This window comes from Protopterus annectens, chromosome 9.part0, assembly GCF_019279795.1.
Source record: "Protopterus annectens isolate FY-2018-M chromosome 9.part0, PAN1.0, whole genome shotgun sequence".
Classification (NCBI taxonomy): domain Eukaryota; kingdom Metazoa; phylum Chordata; order Ceratodontiformes; family Protopteridae; genus Protopterus; species Protopterus annectens.
In genome coordinates this window covers 1889817788-1889832963 of record NC_056743.1, presented here as the reverse complement: position 1 = coordinate 1889832963, position 15176 = coordinate 1889817788, and the positions used below count along the sequence as shown (strand labels likewise).

The 15176-nt window shown below is 39.5% G+C and overlaps 1 protein-coding gene across 1 annotated transcript in view; it reads left to right on the top strand.

Annotated features, from left to right (window-relative positions):
* The window catches only part of LOC122812306 (complement C3-like), a 268006-nt gene that overhangs the window by 90647 nt on the left and 162183 nt on the right, over window positions 1-15176 (top strand). The window contains exon 3 of the mRNA XM_044084709.1: window positions 10049-10211. Coding sequence (XP_043940644.1) covers window positions 10049-10211 — 163 coding nt within the window. The remainder of the gene's footprint in view (window positions 1-10048; window positions 10212-15176) is intronic.

Sequence of the window (15176 nt, the reverse complement as noted above, 5' to 3'; positions counted from 1 at the left end):
AAGCTAGTGCTGCACTTTGTTAACTGTATTTAATTAAATTACTGTTTAATTTTTGCTGTTTGTGACTAAGTTCAAATAGCCTAGTTCCTTCCCAAACACCATATTCAGAAAACATTTAGAAAAATCCTGCCGCAATGGATGGTTAGTTTCCCATCATTTCTCCTGCCAGCTTGATTGACATGGGCATCTTGAGACAATGTAGCAATTGCCTATGTATACTGACAACCATTTACTTTTAAAGCAAACTAACAACCTATGTAAGAAATGCAAATATACTGTGGAATTGGAATCAATTCTCTCACATAAAAACAAACTAGATTTCAAACAGATTGCCAGCACACATGCATCACCTCTTATGTAAACCTCACCTGTCACACAAAATAAGGTCACAAGACATAACTCCACATATGTGGAGGTACTCACTAAAAGCCTACTTAAAGAACAGAGACCTCCCAAATGCACATCACCTGCACTCATCACTAAGCATAAAGAAACCACTACACATATCAACACACAGCCGTTTCTCAACAAATAACCCCTAAGGCAAAACACAACAAATGTCTTTATCATAGGCAATTCCATAGCGAGACACACAAATGTCCTTCTCACTAGACTGGACAAGGAGAAGATCACGGTCAGCTGCCTATCAGGTGCCAGGATCCGACAAATCACACAAGTCACTCAGCAACATGTACTGTTATGACTCTGTCATAGTCCATGTTGTAGTGAATGACCTGAGACATACTTCTCTGGAGTATATAAAGAGAGACATGACAGAACTCTCTGATTATGTGTCTCAGACATGTATGCCCCTAGCCCTAAGCAGTATCCTACCCTCACCCAGGATGATGTCGCAATATAAACAAAAAATGATTGACTTCAACAATTGGTTCAGCTTCTGGTGTCAGTCCAGGGGGATCTAATATTTGTTAGCCTGGGAGGATATGGTAGACAGACCTCGCTGCTTTGCTAGAGATGGCTTTCTGATACTGGCAAAGGTCCTTGCCTCCCCATAGTGCCTTTTTTTAGGCAATGTCCAAAGAAAAAAATGTTCCAATGTAACAAAATCTAAGTGAGACATATTCAGTGTCATGCTGTTTAATACTAGGAGTTTAAACACAAAACTGCACTCCCTAGAAGCACTCCTCACCGTGGAAGATGCTGACATCTGTGCAGTTCCCGAAACATGGTTCAATGCTGCTGAGAGCACCCCATCCATGCAAGGCTTCTATGCCTTCCACATCTTCAGACCTCAAAATGAGCAGGTGGAGGTGTATCCATCTTCATTAAAACCAAATACACTTCGAGACTGGTCAAACAGCAACACTCTCTTGAACTACTCCATGTCCAATTAACTATTGGTAAGGTACCATATCACATCATTGCTAGCTATAAATCCCCCACCATGAACAAGGATAAGCACACCACCCATCTCAATTTACTGGAATCTCTTGCCATACAGCCCAACACCTTAGTCATGGGAGATTTCAACTATCTTTTATAGACTGGGGGCATACACATGCAAAAAACATGCTAACCCAGAGGTTCCTGGACATTGTTAACAGAAGTGCTCTGGAACAGATAGTTTGCACCCCCACTATGTGCTCTGTGTGTGTGGGAGGTCACTGTACTTCCCCATCCATGGCACCCTCCCTGGTTACGTCAGACCACAAATCAGTCTCATTTGAAATAACTGTTGTAACTGACATCTTCACAGGAACAAAAATTGTAAAAAACTTCACAAAACTAAATACAGCAAACTAAGCAATGGTATAAAAAGCTTTATACTACCCACAACTGCGGACACCAATGATCACTATGCAGAAGTGACCAGATGAAAACCAGGTCTTCCCATAAAAACAAGCCACCATGATAGACTTCAAGTATTAACAGATTATATAACAAGAGGAAGAAACTGTTGTCCAAAGCAAGAGGGATATCACTCTGCAGAAGAAGAATTTCCTCCTAAGCCTAAACAGGAAAATCAGAAATCTTGTAAAGTCTGCTATAGCAAATTACGAAACTAAAATCACATCCCTAGCCAAGGATAATCATAAGGCATCCTTTAACTATATCCAAAGTCTAAAAGGGAATGCCCACTTATATGCTGAACTGGTTGTGGATGGGATCACCCATACTACACTGGAAGATATCGCCAACCTGCTAGCTGGCAGTTTCACTGCAAACTTTACCTCCCTATCCCCACCTACCATATCCCAAAGCACACCTTACACCAGCCCTTTACATACCATCTAGAGAAAAAGTCATCTCTGTGCTTAACAAGGCCAAAACATGACCTTAGTGGGACCAGATAATATCCCAAGTTGTTTTCTAAACAATCTAAAACAAAACCTAGTAGATCCACTTGGCATTCTCTTTAGTCATAGCTTGAGAATTGGCTATGTTTCTACAGAATGAAGAACAGCAACAGTAATCCTCCTGCACAAAGGGGGCCATCAGTTAACCCTGGGAACTACAGAGCCATAAATTTAACCAGCTCATCTGCAAGGCCATGGAAATAATTATCATGGACCTTATCAACAAGAACATAGATAACTTCCAAAAGCTGAAGCTAACCCAGTTTGGCTTCCTTAGGGATAGATTATACTTATTAAACCTGGTAGACATCTCCGAGAATATCAACAAAGCCATGGATGAAGACATTGCACACAGCCTATCTTGACCTTGCCAAGGCTTTCAACATACTTCCCCCTCTGGCATCACTGAGAAACTCTCCCAGACAGAGATGTGTTGATCCCAGACCCTCACTGTTCATAAATTCATTCTGTGAACTACCCAAAATCATATACTATACCTTTATGATGTTTATGCTGCAAGAAGGATGGACATGTACCATTATGATGTTTCTGCTGCAGGCAGGATGGGCGTGCATCATTACTCTGTGTATGGGGATCTTCTTCTTCTTTCGGCTGCTCCCATTAGAGGTCACCACAGCAGATCAACTGTTTCCATTTCTTCCTGTCATCTGCATCTTGCTCTGTCACACCAACCACCTGCATGTCCTCTCTCACCACATCCATAAACCTTATCTTAGGCCTTCCTCTTTTCCTGTTACCTGGCAGCTTCATCCTTAGCATCTTTTTCCCAATATACTCTGCATCCGTCCTCAGCACATGTCCAAAGCAATGTAATCTTGCCTCTCTGGCTTTGTCTCCAAACCTTCCAACCTGGGCTGACCCTCTAATATACTTATTCCTAATTCTGTCCATCCTCGTCACACCCAGTGCAAATCTTAACATCTTCAACTCTGCCATGTCAAGCTCTGACTCCTGCCTTTTTGTCAATGTCACTGTCTCCAACCCATATAACATAGCTGGTCTCACTACCCTCTTGTAGACCTTCCCTTTCATTCTTACTGGTACTTGTCTGCCACAAAGCACTCCTGATACTCTTCTCCACCCACTCCATCCTGCCTGTACTCTCTTCTTCACCTCTCTTCCATACTCACCATTACTCTGAACTGTTGATCCCAAGTACTTAAACTCATCCACCTTCACCACCTCTGCTCCCTGCATCCTCACCATTCCTCTATCCTCCCTCTCATTCACACACATATATTCTGTCTTAGTCCTGCTGACCTTCATTTCTCTTCTCTCTAGAACATATCTCCACCTTTCCAGGGTCTCCTCCACATGTTCCCTACTCTCACTACAGATCAAAATATCATCTGCAAACATCATAGTCCATGGGGACTCCTGTCTGACCTCATCTGTCAACATGTCCATCACCATTGCAAATAAGAAAGGGCTCAGAGCTGATCCTTGATGTAATACCCACCTCCACCTTAAATGCATCTGTCACTCCCACTGCAGACCTCACCACTGTCACACTACTCTCGTACATATCCTGTACCACTCTTACATACTTCTCTGACACTCCCAACTTCCTCATACAATACCACAACTCCTCTCTAGGCACCCTGTCATATGCTTTCTCTAAATCCACAAAGACACAATGCAACTCCTTCTGACCTTCTCTGTACTTGTCCATCAACACCCTCAGAGCAAACATCACATCTCTTGTGCTCTTTCCTGGCATGAAACCATACTGCTGATCACTAATCATCACCTCCCTTCTTAATATAGCTTCCAGTACCCTTTCCCATAACTTCATGCTGTGACTGATCAATGTTATCCTTCTGCAGTTACTACAGCTCTGCACATCACCCTTATTCTTAAAAATCTGCACCAAAACACTTTTTCCTCCATTCCTCAGGCATCCTCTCACTTTCCAAGATTTCATTAAACAATCTCTGTGCATGGGGATACTTGGGATTAACATGGTTAGGCTTGTAAAGGATCTAGGGCCACTAGCCTAGTAACCTCCTATGAACCTACAGCATTGTGCTGCTGCTGTTAATGGAAACCTATGTATAGGCGATTCATGTTAATGATAGTTTTATGTTATGAGGGCATTTTATCCTTTTGATGGTGTGTTTACATGGATTTATTGTCCTAATGTGTGTACAGTCTTCATGTTGACATACTGTAGGAAAGTCACAGAGACAGAGTAATGATATTTAACAGGTGAGACAGAGTAATGATATTTAACAGGTGAGACAGAGTAATGATATTTAACAGGTGAGACAGAGTAAGGATATTTAACAGGTGAGACAGAGTAATGATATTTAACAGGTGAGACAGAGTAATGCTATTTAACAGGTGGTAATGATATTTAACAGGTGAGACAGAGTAATGATATTTAACAGGTGAGACAGAGTAATGATATTTAACAGGTGAGACAGAGTAATGATATTTAACAGGTGAGGCAGAGTAATGATATTTAACAGGTGAGACAGAGTAATGATATTTAACAGGTGAGACAGAGTAATGATATTTAACAGGTGAGACAGAGTAATGATATTTAACAGGTGAGTGGATAATGTGTGGAAATATTTTAAAATCATGTAGCAATGATAAAAGATGAAGCTCAGAAAAAATATGGAAATTAGTGCACACACACAGGAAAATGTCCAAACACTCTGTTAGACTTCCTACAAACTGCAGTTAGCACTCATTATGCAGGAAGATCATGCAAATGCTGAAGTCTGCATTATCAAAAGTTAGAAGGCTAGAACCACAGTGCTAAATGACAGTATGCCCTCTTGTACATCTATTTTGCTACAACATTTAGCATTTACAGGATCATGGTTTATACAGACTCATGAAACAGAAGCTCTGCAGGCAAAAACCCTAAAAATGGAATCTGTAGACTTGGTAGTCTATAGGGAAGATATTGACTTTCTTTAAAATTTAATGATAGGAGGGTTAATTCTCTTCTGAAGGCTACATGTGAAAAACAAAGCTATGGGAGAGATAACAGCAGCACAGAAAGCATCACCACCTGTTATGGAGACAAGCTGTGAGGACAGGCAGAACATTAATAAGTTCATGCTGCAGGCAGAATGAGTGTGCACTGTTATGATATTTATGTTGCAGGCAGGATGGACATGCACCATTACTATGTTGCTACTGCAGGCAAGATGGCAGCGCACCTTTATGATGTTTATGCTGCAAGCAGGATGGACATGCACTGTTACTATGTTTATGCTGTAGGTAGGATGGGCACACACCTTTACTATGTTGTTGCTGCAGGCAAGATGGGAGTGCACCTTTATGATGTTTATGCTGCAAGCAGGATGGACATGCACCATTACTATGTTTATGCTGTAGGCAGGATGGGCACACATCATTATGATGTTTATGCTGCAAGCAAGGTGGACATGCACCATTACTATGTTTATGCTGTAGGCAGGATGGGAGCACACCGTTATGATGCTTATGTTGCAGGCAGGATAGGCATGCACCATTAGTATGCTGTTGCTGCAGGCATAATGGGACCGCACCTTTATGATGTTTATGCTGCAAGCAGAATGGACATGCACCATTACTATGTTTATGCTGTAGGCAGGATGGGAGCACACCGTTATGATGCTTATGTTGCACCTTTATGATGTTTATGCTGCAAGCAGAATGGACATGCACCATTACTATGTTTATGCTGTAGGCAGGATGGGCACACATCATTATGATGTTTATGCTGCAAGCAAGATGGACATGCACCATTACTATGTTTATGCTGTAGGCAGGATGGGAGCACACCGTTATGATGCTTATGTTGCAGGCAGGATGGGCACACATTATTATGATGTTTTATGCTGCAGGCAGGATGAGCATGCACCGTTACTATGCTGTTGCTGCAAGCAGGATGGGAGCTCACCTTTATGATGTTTATGCTGCAAGCAGGATGGACATGCACCATTACTTTGTTAATGCTGTTGGCAGGATGGGAGCACACTATTATGATGCTTATGTTGCAGGCAGGATGGGCACACACCGTTACTATGTTTATGCTGCAGGCAGGATGGGCACACACCGTTATGATGTTTCTGCTGCAGGCAGGATGGGCGTGCACCATTACTATGTTTGTGCTACAGGCAAGATGGGCATGCATCATTACTCTGTGTATGCTGCAGGCAAGATGGCATGCACCATTACAATGTTTATGCTACAAGCGGGATGGGCACACACTGTTAATATGTTTTTGCTGCAGGCAGAATGGATGTGCACTGTTACAATGTTTGTGTTACAGGCAGGATTGGCATACACCGTTACTAAGTTTATGCTGCAGGCAAGATGGGTGTGCACTGTTATGATGTTTATGTTGCAGGCAGGATGGGTATTCACCATTGCAATGCTTATGCTGCAGGCAGGATGGGCGGGCATCATTACTAAGTTTATGCTGCAGGCAGGATGGGCATGCACCATTACTTAGTTTATGCTGCAGGCAGGATGGGCATTCATAGTTACTAAGTTTATGCTGCAGGCTGGATGGGCATGTACCATTACTAAGTTTATGCTGCAGCCAGGATGTGTGCACACTGTTACTATGTTTATGCTGCAGGCAGGATGGGAGTGCACCTTTACTATGTTTATACTTCAGGCATGATGGGCATGCACCATTAATATGTTTATTCTGCAGGCAGGATGGGCACGCACCATTACTATGTTTATGCTGCAGGCAGAATGGGCATGCACCGTTACTATGTTTATACTTCAGGCATGATGGACACGCACCGTTACTGTGTTTATACTGCAGGCAGAACTGTCAGCAGCAAAGTCTTTGCAGACAGCTTTGGCAGTCTGAAAGTAAAATGGCAACCACCAGTACAGTTGTCTCTACAAGGTTATGTTATGAGGGAAGTGTGTCACACATTAAGACAATTACACATATAGAAAGTTCCAACTATAGTGTGAGATGGTTGATGTATTTCATTGGAATGGATAAACTGTGTTCCTAAAGCATTGATTTTATGGTAATGTTTTGTTGATTTGTCACTTTCTGATGCTTAAACAAATAATATTGTTATTGCTACTGGACAGTCCATTCTCACTTCTTTACATAACTTTGTTTCCAGTTCAAAGCAGGAACGATTTCATACAGCTGTACTTTTGAGTAATTTGTTGTTGCACTTTCAGTCTCTCTTTGCCTGGGAGTATTTGCTGTTTTTAATGCCAGCCTCTGTCAGTCTGACCAGATTGTTTCTTTCTCATGGCTCTTTTCTTCCTTCTGTACTAATACAGTTCTAGATCCTATTCCTGCTAATTTTATTTTCCACGACTTACATATTATCTTGCTCTGTTTAGTTTAGCACATTTCTGTTTAAATGTATAGTCCTTGTGTGGCACTACATAACAGAGAGCCAGAAGACATTGCATCAGCAAACTGGTCCACTGTCTTAAAACAAGATGCTTTAAACTAAATTAGTGCATGTAGGTTATGTTTTAAACTGGTTTCACTTCATAATCTCAAAATGCTGAAATCTCAAATTTCAGCATTTCGAGACCATGAAGTTGAAAATGCAGAATGCCGAAAGTGCATAAGAGCGAATTTTAGTATCTCGAATACACGCTTATGCATTTCCGGTATGTTGCGTGAAGTGTTTGGCAGGTATGGTGTCTGCAATTGAAGGTGAGTGAGTGTTTGTGTGTGTTTTTGTACGTTGTATCTGTGGGTAAGGGTAGGGAGGTGCAAGTATGAGTGTGAGTGTTGGATTTGTTGGTGTTAGTGTATGTGTGATGTGTATTTGTGTGCGAGCAAGTCTAGAATGGCGTGATGTGATTTTTTTTTTTCATTATGTGCGATCTCGGAGTTGCTGTATATAATTAGGGGGGGTATGGGGGTGCAGGGGGCTTACCCCCTGCTTAGATGTAGTGTAGTGTGGTGTGGTTTGTGTACAGTGGGTGGAATAGTGTGTGTGTTATGTGGTGTATGGTGTATGTATGTTCGTGATTTTGGGTTTTGGGATTGTGAATGGTTCGGCTTCATTGTTTTGAAATGCTGAAATTCGAGATTTTAGCATTTCAAGATTATGAAGTGAAACCTTTAAACTACATTACTATCTATCTACACAATACTGTCTTGTAGTTGAATATTGTTTTACAGTAATTGTTACAACTGTCTGCTATGTGGTATTAACTATACTGCCTTGTATACTGTACATATTTGTAATTATAAATTGCCATTGGAATGTGTATTGGACATCGTTGTACAGTTGTCGTCTCCTATGAAATGTATATGTTTGCCCTACTGCTCTACATAGCTCATACTGCCTTCTATACTGTACACATTTGTAATTATAAATTGCCATTGGAATGTGTATTGGACATCGTTGTACAGTTGTCGTCTCCTATGAAACGTATATGTTTGCCCTACTGCTCTACACATCTCATTATTAGTACTTAATGTTAGTCAATATTTATCGCTTTCATATTTTTATTGTACTGGAGCTTTTCTCCCTGGGCCGCCACTGAAGAAATGTTATTTGCCCAGTCCAACACTCCAGGTAAACAAATGTAAAAATAAAAAATAAAAGATAAAATAAATAAAATAAAATAAATTAGTGCAGGCTGTGCTACACAAGGTGTAATGGATTGCTATAGGATGCTATTACTGTTTCACATTAGTGTTGAGTATTGCATGTAATACAACTATGTATGTTTTGAAGTTGCTTTTCTGTATGGACATCACACAGATTACTGGGTAGTAGAGACCATCCATAACAATGGAAAGACCCAAAACATAGTAATATAATGATTTCTTCATGCACTATTTAATGACACAGTCTTGTTGTGAACTCACACTTATCATGATTTCTTCGTGAACTATTTAATGACAGTCTTATTGTGGACTCACACTTATAATGATTTCTTCGTGAACTATTTAATGATACAGTCTTATTGTGAACTCACACTTATAATGATTTCTTTGCGCACTATTTAATGACAGTCTTATTGTGAATTCACACATAATGATTTCTTTGTGCACTATTTAATGACAGTCATATTGTGAACTCACACTTATCATGATTTCTTCGTGAACTATTTAATGATACAGTTTTATTGTGAGCTCACACTTATAATGATTTCTTTGGGCACTATTTAATGACAGTCTTATTGTGAACTCACACTTATAATGATTTCTTTGTGCACTATTTAATAACAGTCTTATTGTGAACTCACACATAATGGTTTCTTTGTGCACTATTTAATGACAGTCTTATTGTGAACTCACACATAATGATTTCTTCATACACTATTTAATGACACAGTCTTGTTGTGAACTCACACTTATAATGATTTCTTCATGCACTATTTAATGACACAGTCTTATTGTGAACTCACACTTATAATGATTTCTTCGTGAACTATTTAATGACACAATTTTGTTGTGAACTCACACTTATAATGATTTATTTGTGCACTATTTAATGACACAGTCTTATTGTGTACTCACACTTATAATGATTTCTTCATGCACTATTTGATGACAGTGTTATTGTGAACTGACACTTATAATGATTTCTTCATGCACTATTTAATGGCAGTGTTATTGTGAACTCACACATTTCTTTGTGAACTATTTAATGACACAGTCTTATTGTGAACTCGCACCTATAATGATTTCTTCATGCACTATTTAATGACACAGTCTTATTGTGAACTGACACTTGTGTCCTTCTCTATAGCTTCCTGCAAGTCACATTGATCAAAACCCAAAACAGAGGCAGTTTGTGTCTTTAGTAGCAAAATGTACTGCATTCAACTTAGAGAAAGTTATTTTGATATCATTTGATTCTGGATTCATCTTCGTGCAGTCTGATAAGCCTCTCTACACTCCCACAGATAAAGGTATGTTTACTTTTTGAAATGTATTATTTGTGAAAGATCTCCATATTTCTGAAGGTATGACATGAGAGTCTCTAGTTACGTTACACTTACACAAACTTGATATTTTTAATTAATGGGTAAAACAAAGATAATCATTTATGACCTGTCCTTACATATTTCCATACTGTGTCACAGCTACTCGCAATCCTTTGGAGACATTAAATGAGAGGTGACTCTACATGAATCTTTCAGCTCTTCATGCTTTTCTGTGACTTTTTATTTAAGATTTTATAAGCTTTACATTTTGTATTTAGTTGAATAAAGCTCTGGTCCCCTGCCTGCTTGGCTTGTAGTCTCTGTTACAGTTAGAAGGTTACTGAGTGACTGATCCCCTTCAGCCAGTCTCTATTTTGTGATTATTGGTACAAGGAGTACTAGGTCCTGGTTACTGTTTCTGAACCAACTGTTTACAGAGAGCTTCTTATCGCAGTGACTCTGGAATTTATTTTGAACTGTTTAGAATATGATGCAGTTACAAGGTCCCCCTCACCATGTATTTAATTGTTATGAAGCAGGAATTTATTTTGAACTGTTTAGAATATGATGCAGTTACAAGGTCCCCCTCCCCATGTATGGAATTGTTATGAAGCAGGAACTTATTTTGAACCGTTTAGAATATGATGCAGTTACAAGGTCCCCCTCCCCATGTATGTAATTGTTATGAAGCATGAACTTATTTTGAACTGTTTAGAATATGATGCAGTTACAAGGTCCCCCTCCCCATGTATATAATTTTTATGAAGCAGGAACTTATTTTGAACTGTTTAGAATACGACGCAGTTACAGGGTCCACCTCCCCATGTATGTAATTGTTATGAAGCAGGAATTTATTTTGAACTGTTTAGAATATGATGCAGTTACAAGGTCCCCCTCCCCATGTATGTAATTGTTATGAAGCAGGAATTTATTTCGAACTGTTTAGAATATGATGCAGTTACAAGGTCCCCCTCCCCATGTATGTAATTGTTATGAAGCAGGAATTTATTTTGAACTGTTTAGAATATGATGCAGTTACATTGTCCCCCTCCCCATGTATGGAATTGTTATGAAGCAGGAATTTATTTTGAACTGTTTAGAATATGATGCAGTTACAGGGTCCCCCTCCCAATGTATGTAATTTTTATGAAGCAGCTAGAAGGTCTTGTATGTATTTTAGGAAGTGAATGCAGCAGACCATTTTCAGTTTCAGTTTAGGTAAAATAACATATTTTGCATTTTAATATCACCTGGCTTTTTATTTTTATTAATAGGTCCTCTGTTTTGTTACATTGAATGTTCTCCTTTGTTAATTTGATAGATAGCATCTCAATCCTGCTAACCAAAGTGTTTCCCCTGTGACTTTCCACTCTTTTTCCCATATTTACATTTACTCCAACATTAAACTACAGTTTCATTTGGTTTTGTAGTCCGGGTGTAAATCTGCTGTGCACAGCAGTGATAACTCACTGGCAGGGAGTAATTTGCTGCTCTTTCTGAGGGGTGGACATTACTGGCTGGGGTACTAACTGCTTTCTTATTGGTTCTTTCACTTTTTTCCTCAGCTTAACACTGGGAGTTGACCTTACGTGCACCACTATGCAATGCTGTAGTCAACAAACACAAGCACTTTTATTTTCAGATTCTCTTAGGATCCTTGGTTAATTCTACCTTCCAGTTAAAGCTTTTCAAATTGCAGAGTTAAGCAGCTCTACGTCATCACATGTCTAAAGTCAATCTGATAGCTAGTCTACACTAAATTATTTACAGCCTATCTGGTTTTGGTGCCTGACACCAATTTTCTTCTTTTATCTACATTTATTATTTTACCCTGAATCAATGCCTTATCTAGAACTAGGAGCTGGAAAGCTATTATCTTCCCTTATTCACCCACCAGCCAAGTTTAAATCTGGGCTACACTAGAATATTGACTGCCTGCAGATAATTTATACTCACACTTCGATTAATCTATGTTGACTGCTTACCTTGAACAAGTTCTTTAACCCAGGAAATGAAGCACTATTATATTTTCTTAATCTTTTCTGACCACCTTGCACTCTTGGTCAATATGGAAGGTCTGCAAACTAGTCCAGCATCTGTTGCCAGTCTCATTGCAGTTGGTACACTTAGACAATAACCCTTTACTTAACTCACTGTCTGTGAGAGATGTAACTACCTAGCCAAATTTGAGGCCACACTCTCATAATCAAACCTATCCTGAGAACATCACTCACTTACACCATAGTCCACACAAACACACACTAAATTATCATATGCTGAGACACTAAAGGATCCTTGCCTGAATCAATGCCCAGGATAAACTAAACACTGCAATACAAATCGGTGATATCACAGCTGAGAGTCATCACAAAACAACACAGATCAGTTACACCAAAGCAATCTTCAAACACAAATAGAAATGTACTAGTGACTGGTGACTCCATAGTTGGCACATAGATCCTGCACTCACAAATTTGGACAAAAACAGGGACAGTGAGCTGCACCTCTGGAGCCAAGATAGTCAATTTTACAAGGGCCATTAGGACCCTTAAACCAGGCAAATATGTGTATGGCATGGGATGGCCCATGTTGGGGTAAATGACATGTGAGCAGAACCCTGAGGAATATAGAGAGAGACATGACAGAACTCTCCATGCATGTGCCAAATTTAGGAAAGACCATAATTTTGAGTGGAATTGATCCATTTCCAAAAACGATGGCAAGGTATAAAGAAAAGATCATTGCCTTTAACAACCAGCTAAAGACCTGGTGTCATTCTAAGGGGATCCAGTATACATCAGTATGGGAAATGATGACTGACAGCCATTCTTGCTTTGCCAAGGATGGTTTCCACCTTTCATTCTAGGGCTTCCACATACTGGCAAAAGCTTTTGCAGCTCCTCTTCCCCACTGTGCCTTTTTTACACAAGGTCTAACTGATGAACCCCCCCAACCAAACTTCCAAAAAAGCTGCCAGGCCTTGAGGTTATCATTATTTCTAGCACATCCATGTAAGTATCATTACATAAACCTGATTTACTTGTTCAGAGAGCACTCGCTCAATACCTGGGATTTGTGCTTATCACTCATATTTAGACCTGATGGAAACCATGTTTATCCATGTTTATAAGAGACCACAACACCTTGAGACAAATACCTAGAGACCAGTGGAGCTTATAGAGTCAAATTACTCTAAGTAAGATAAGCTAACAGTTCATAACATGCTACTGAATAACTTCCATGTCTACAGAAAATAACATAATATTCCTAAATATTCTGAATGAACTCCTCAGATGTAGGAATTCTGTTACCTAGGTAATTTTAACTACCCAGTTATTACCTGGGGTATCTATATCACCAGCATAGGATAAGCACAAAAATATCTGTTTAAAAAAAACACTTCCTGGACCATACTATTAAAGCACCTACTAAAGAGCAGAATATACTTTACCTGGTTTTAACAAACTTAACCTATATGCATGTACTATCCCCCGTGTATCACCTTCACTGGTCAAGTCAGAACTCAAACTAGTTACCTTTTCCATCAAAATCTCAAATTGTCAGAAACAAGTATTACAGAACTCAAGGACGTCAAATGTATAAGTCTGCTACAATTCTTTGATGAGGTCTCTAAATCTGAGTATAATGGCATTACCCACAATGTGAATTATGTAAAGAGTTATGCAGAAAAGTTCTACTTAGACCTGGACAAATAAATGAAATCAGAAGTTCCAGCTGGATCCAAGCAAATAGGGATGTCTAAAAGCAATCCAGCACATCAATCTTCAAGCATTAATAAACTAAATAGTAGAAGAAAGAAACCCCTAAAGTCATATAACAGAACAAACTAAGCAGTGCATCAAACGGATAGATAACAAACTGAAAAAGGACAAAAGAAGAACAAAGGTATCCCAAGAACTCAGACTAGCCAAAGAAGCCACAGGTGACTACAAATCCTTCTTTAGTTCTGTAAGAAAATAAGAAATAACACCCAACATTATTCTGAGTCTATTCACAATGGTATTAACTGCTCTGATCCAGTGGACATTGCCAACATACTGGCAAATAAATGTAGTCCCAACTTCACATCAGTGATATCTGTTCCAAGCCCACTTATCACAGAAGGAATGACACCTCCAACCATAATGAAAGAGCATGTGCTGAAGGTCTTCTCCAAAATGAAGAATATGTCATCCATGGAGCGGGACAACATACCCGGTTACTTAACTGCACTAAGTAATCACTGGGAGATCAGCAGCCTCTTCAACCTGAGCCTAGAAATTGTCACTGTCCCATGGGAGTGGAGTTGCAGCTGTTGCAATGCCACTCTGCAAGGGTGGCCCACCACAGACCCCGGGAATTGCAAACTTATCAGTCCAGTAAGTCTTATATGCAAAGCCATAGAATGTATTATAACTGACCTAATTAACTATGATATCAAAAGTGTTATCAGACTCAACCCCCAAAAGTCTGGGGTTGGCAAGAATAGATCCTATCTTATGAATCATGTGATTTCTTTGAAATGCTGATTGGCTGGTAGTGCAGCACTGATGTTCACTTTAGGTTAAGTCATTGCCTAGAGTGTAGTAGGTCCTGGGTTTGAATGCTGAACAGTCATACCTTTGTGGGAGGTTGGCATAATGGTTAACGCATTTACCTTGCAGACACAAGATGCAAAATTTGATTCTTGCATGGGGCAATTAGCTAGGCTTAAAATGGCCCATAAGGGCAGTTATCCTAGTACTAATCTGTGAACCTATGAACTTCTGTAACAGCACATCAATGCCGGTATGTAAGTAATTTCCCATACTGCTTTTCGGCTTTTGTGAATCAGACTAAAGTGTTTGGATCATTGCTTCATGCGTGGCATTAATAGAAATGCAGGAAGTGGTTTTCTAAAGTCTTTTAAAACTTGAAGATCTTTTATTTATTTATTTATTTATTTATTTA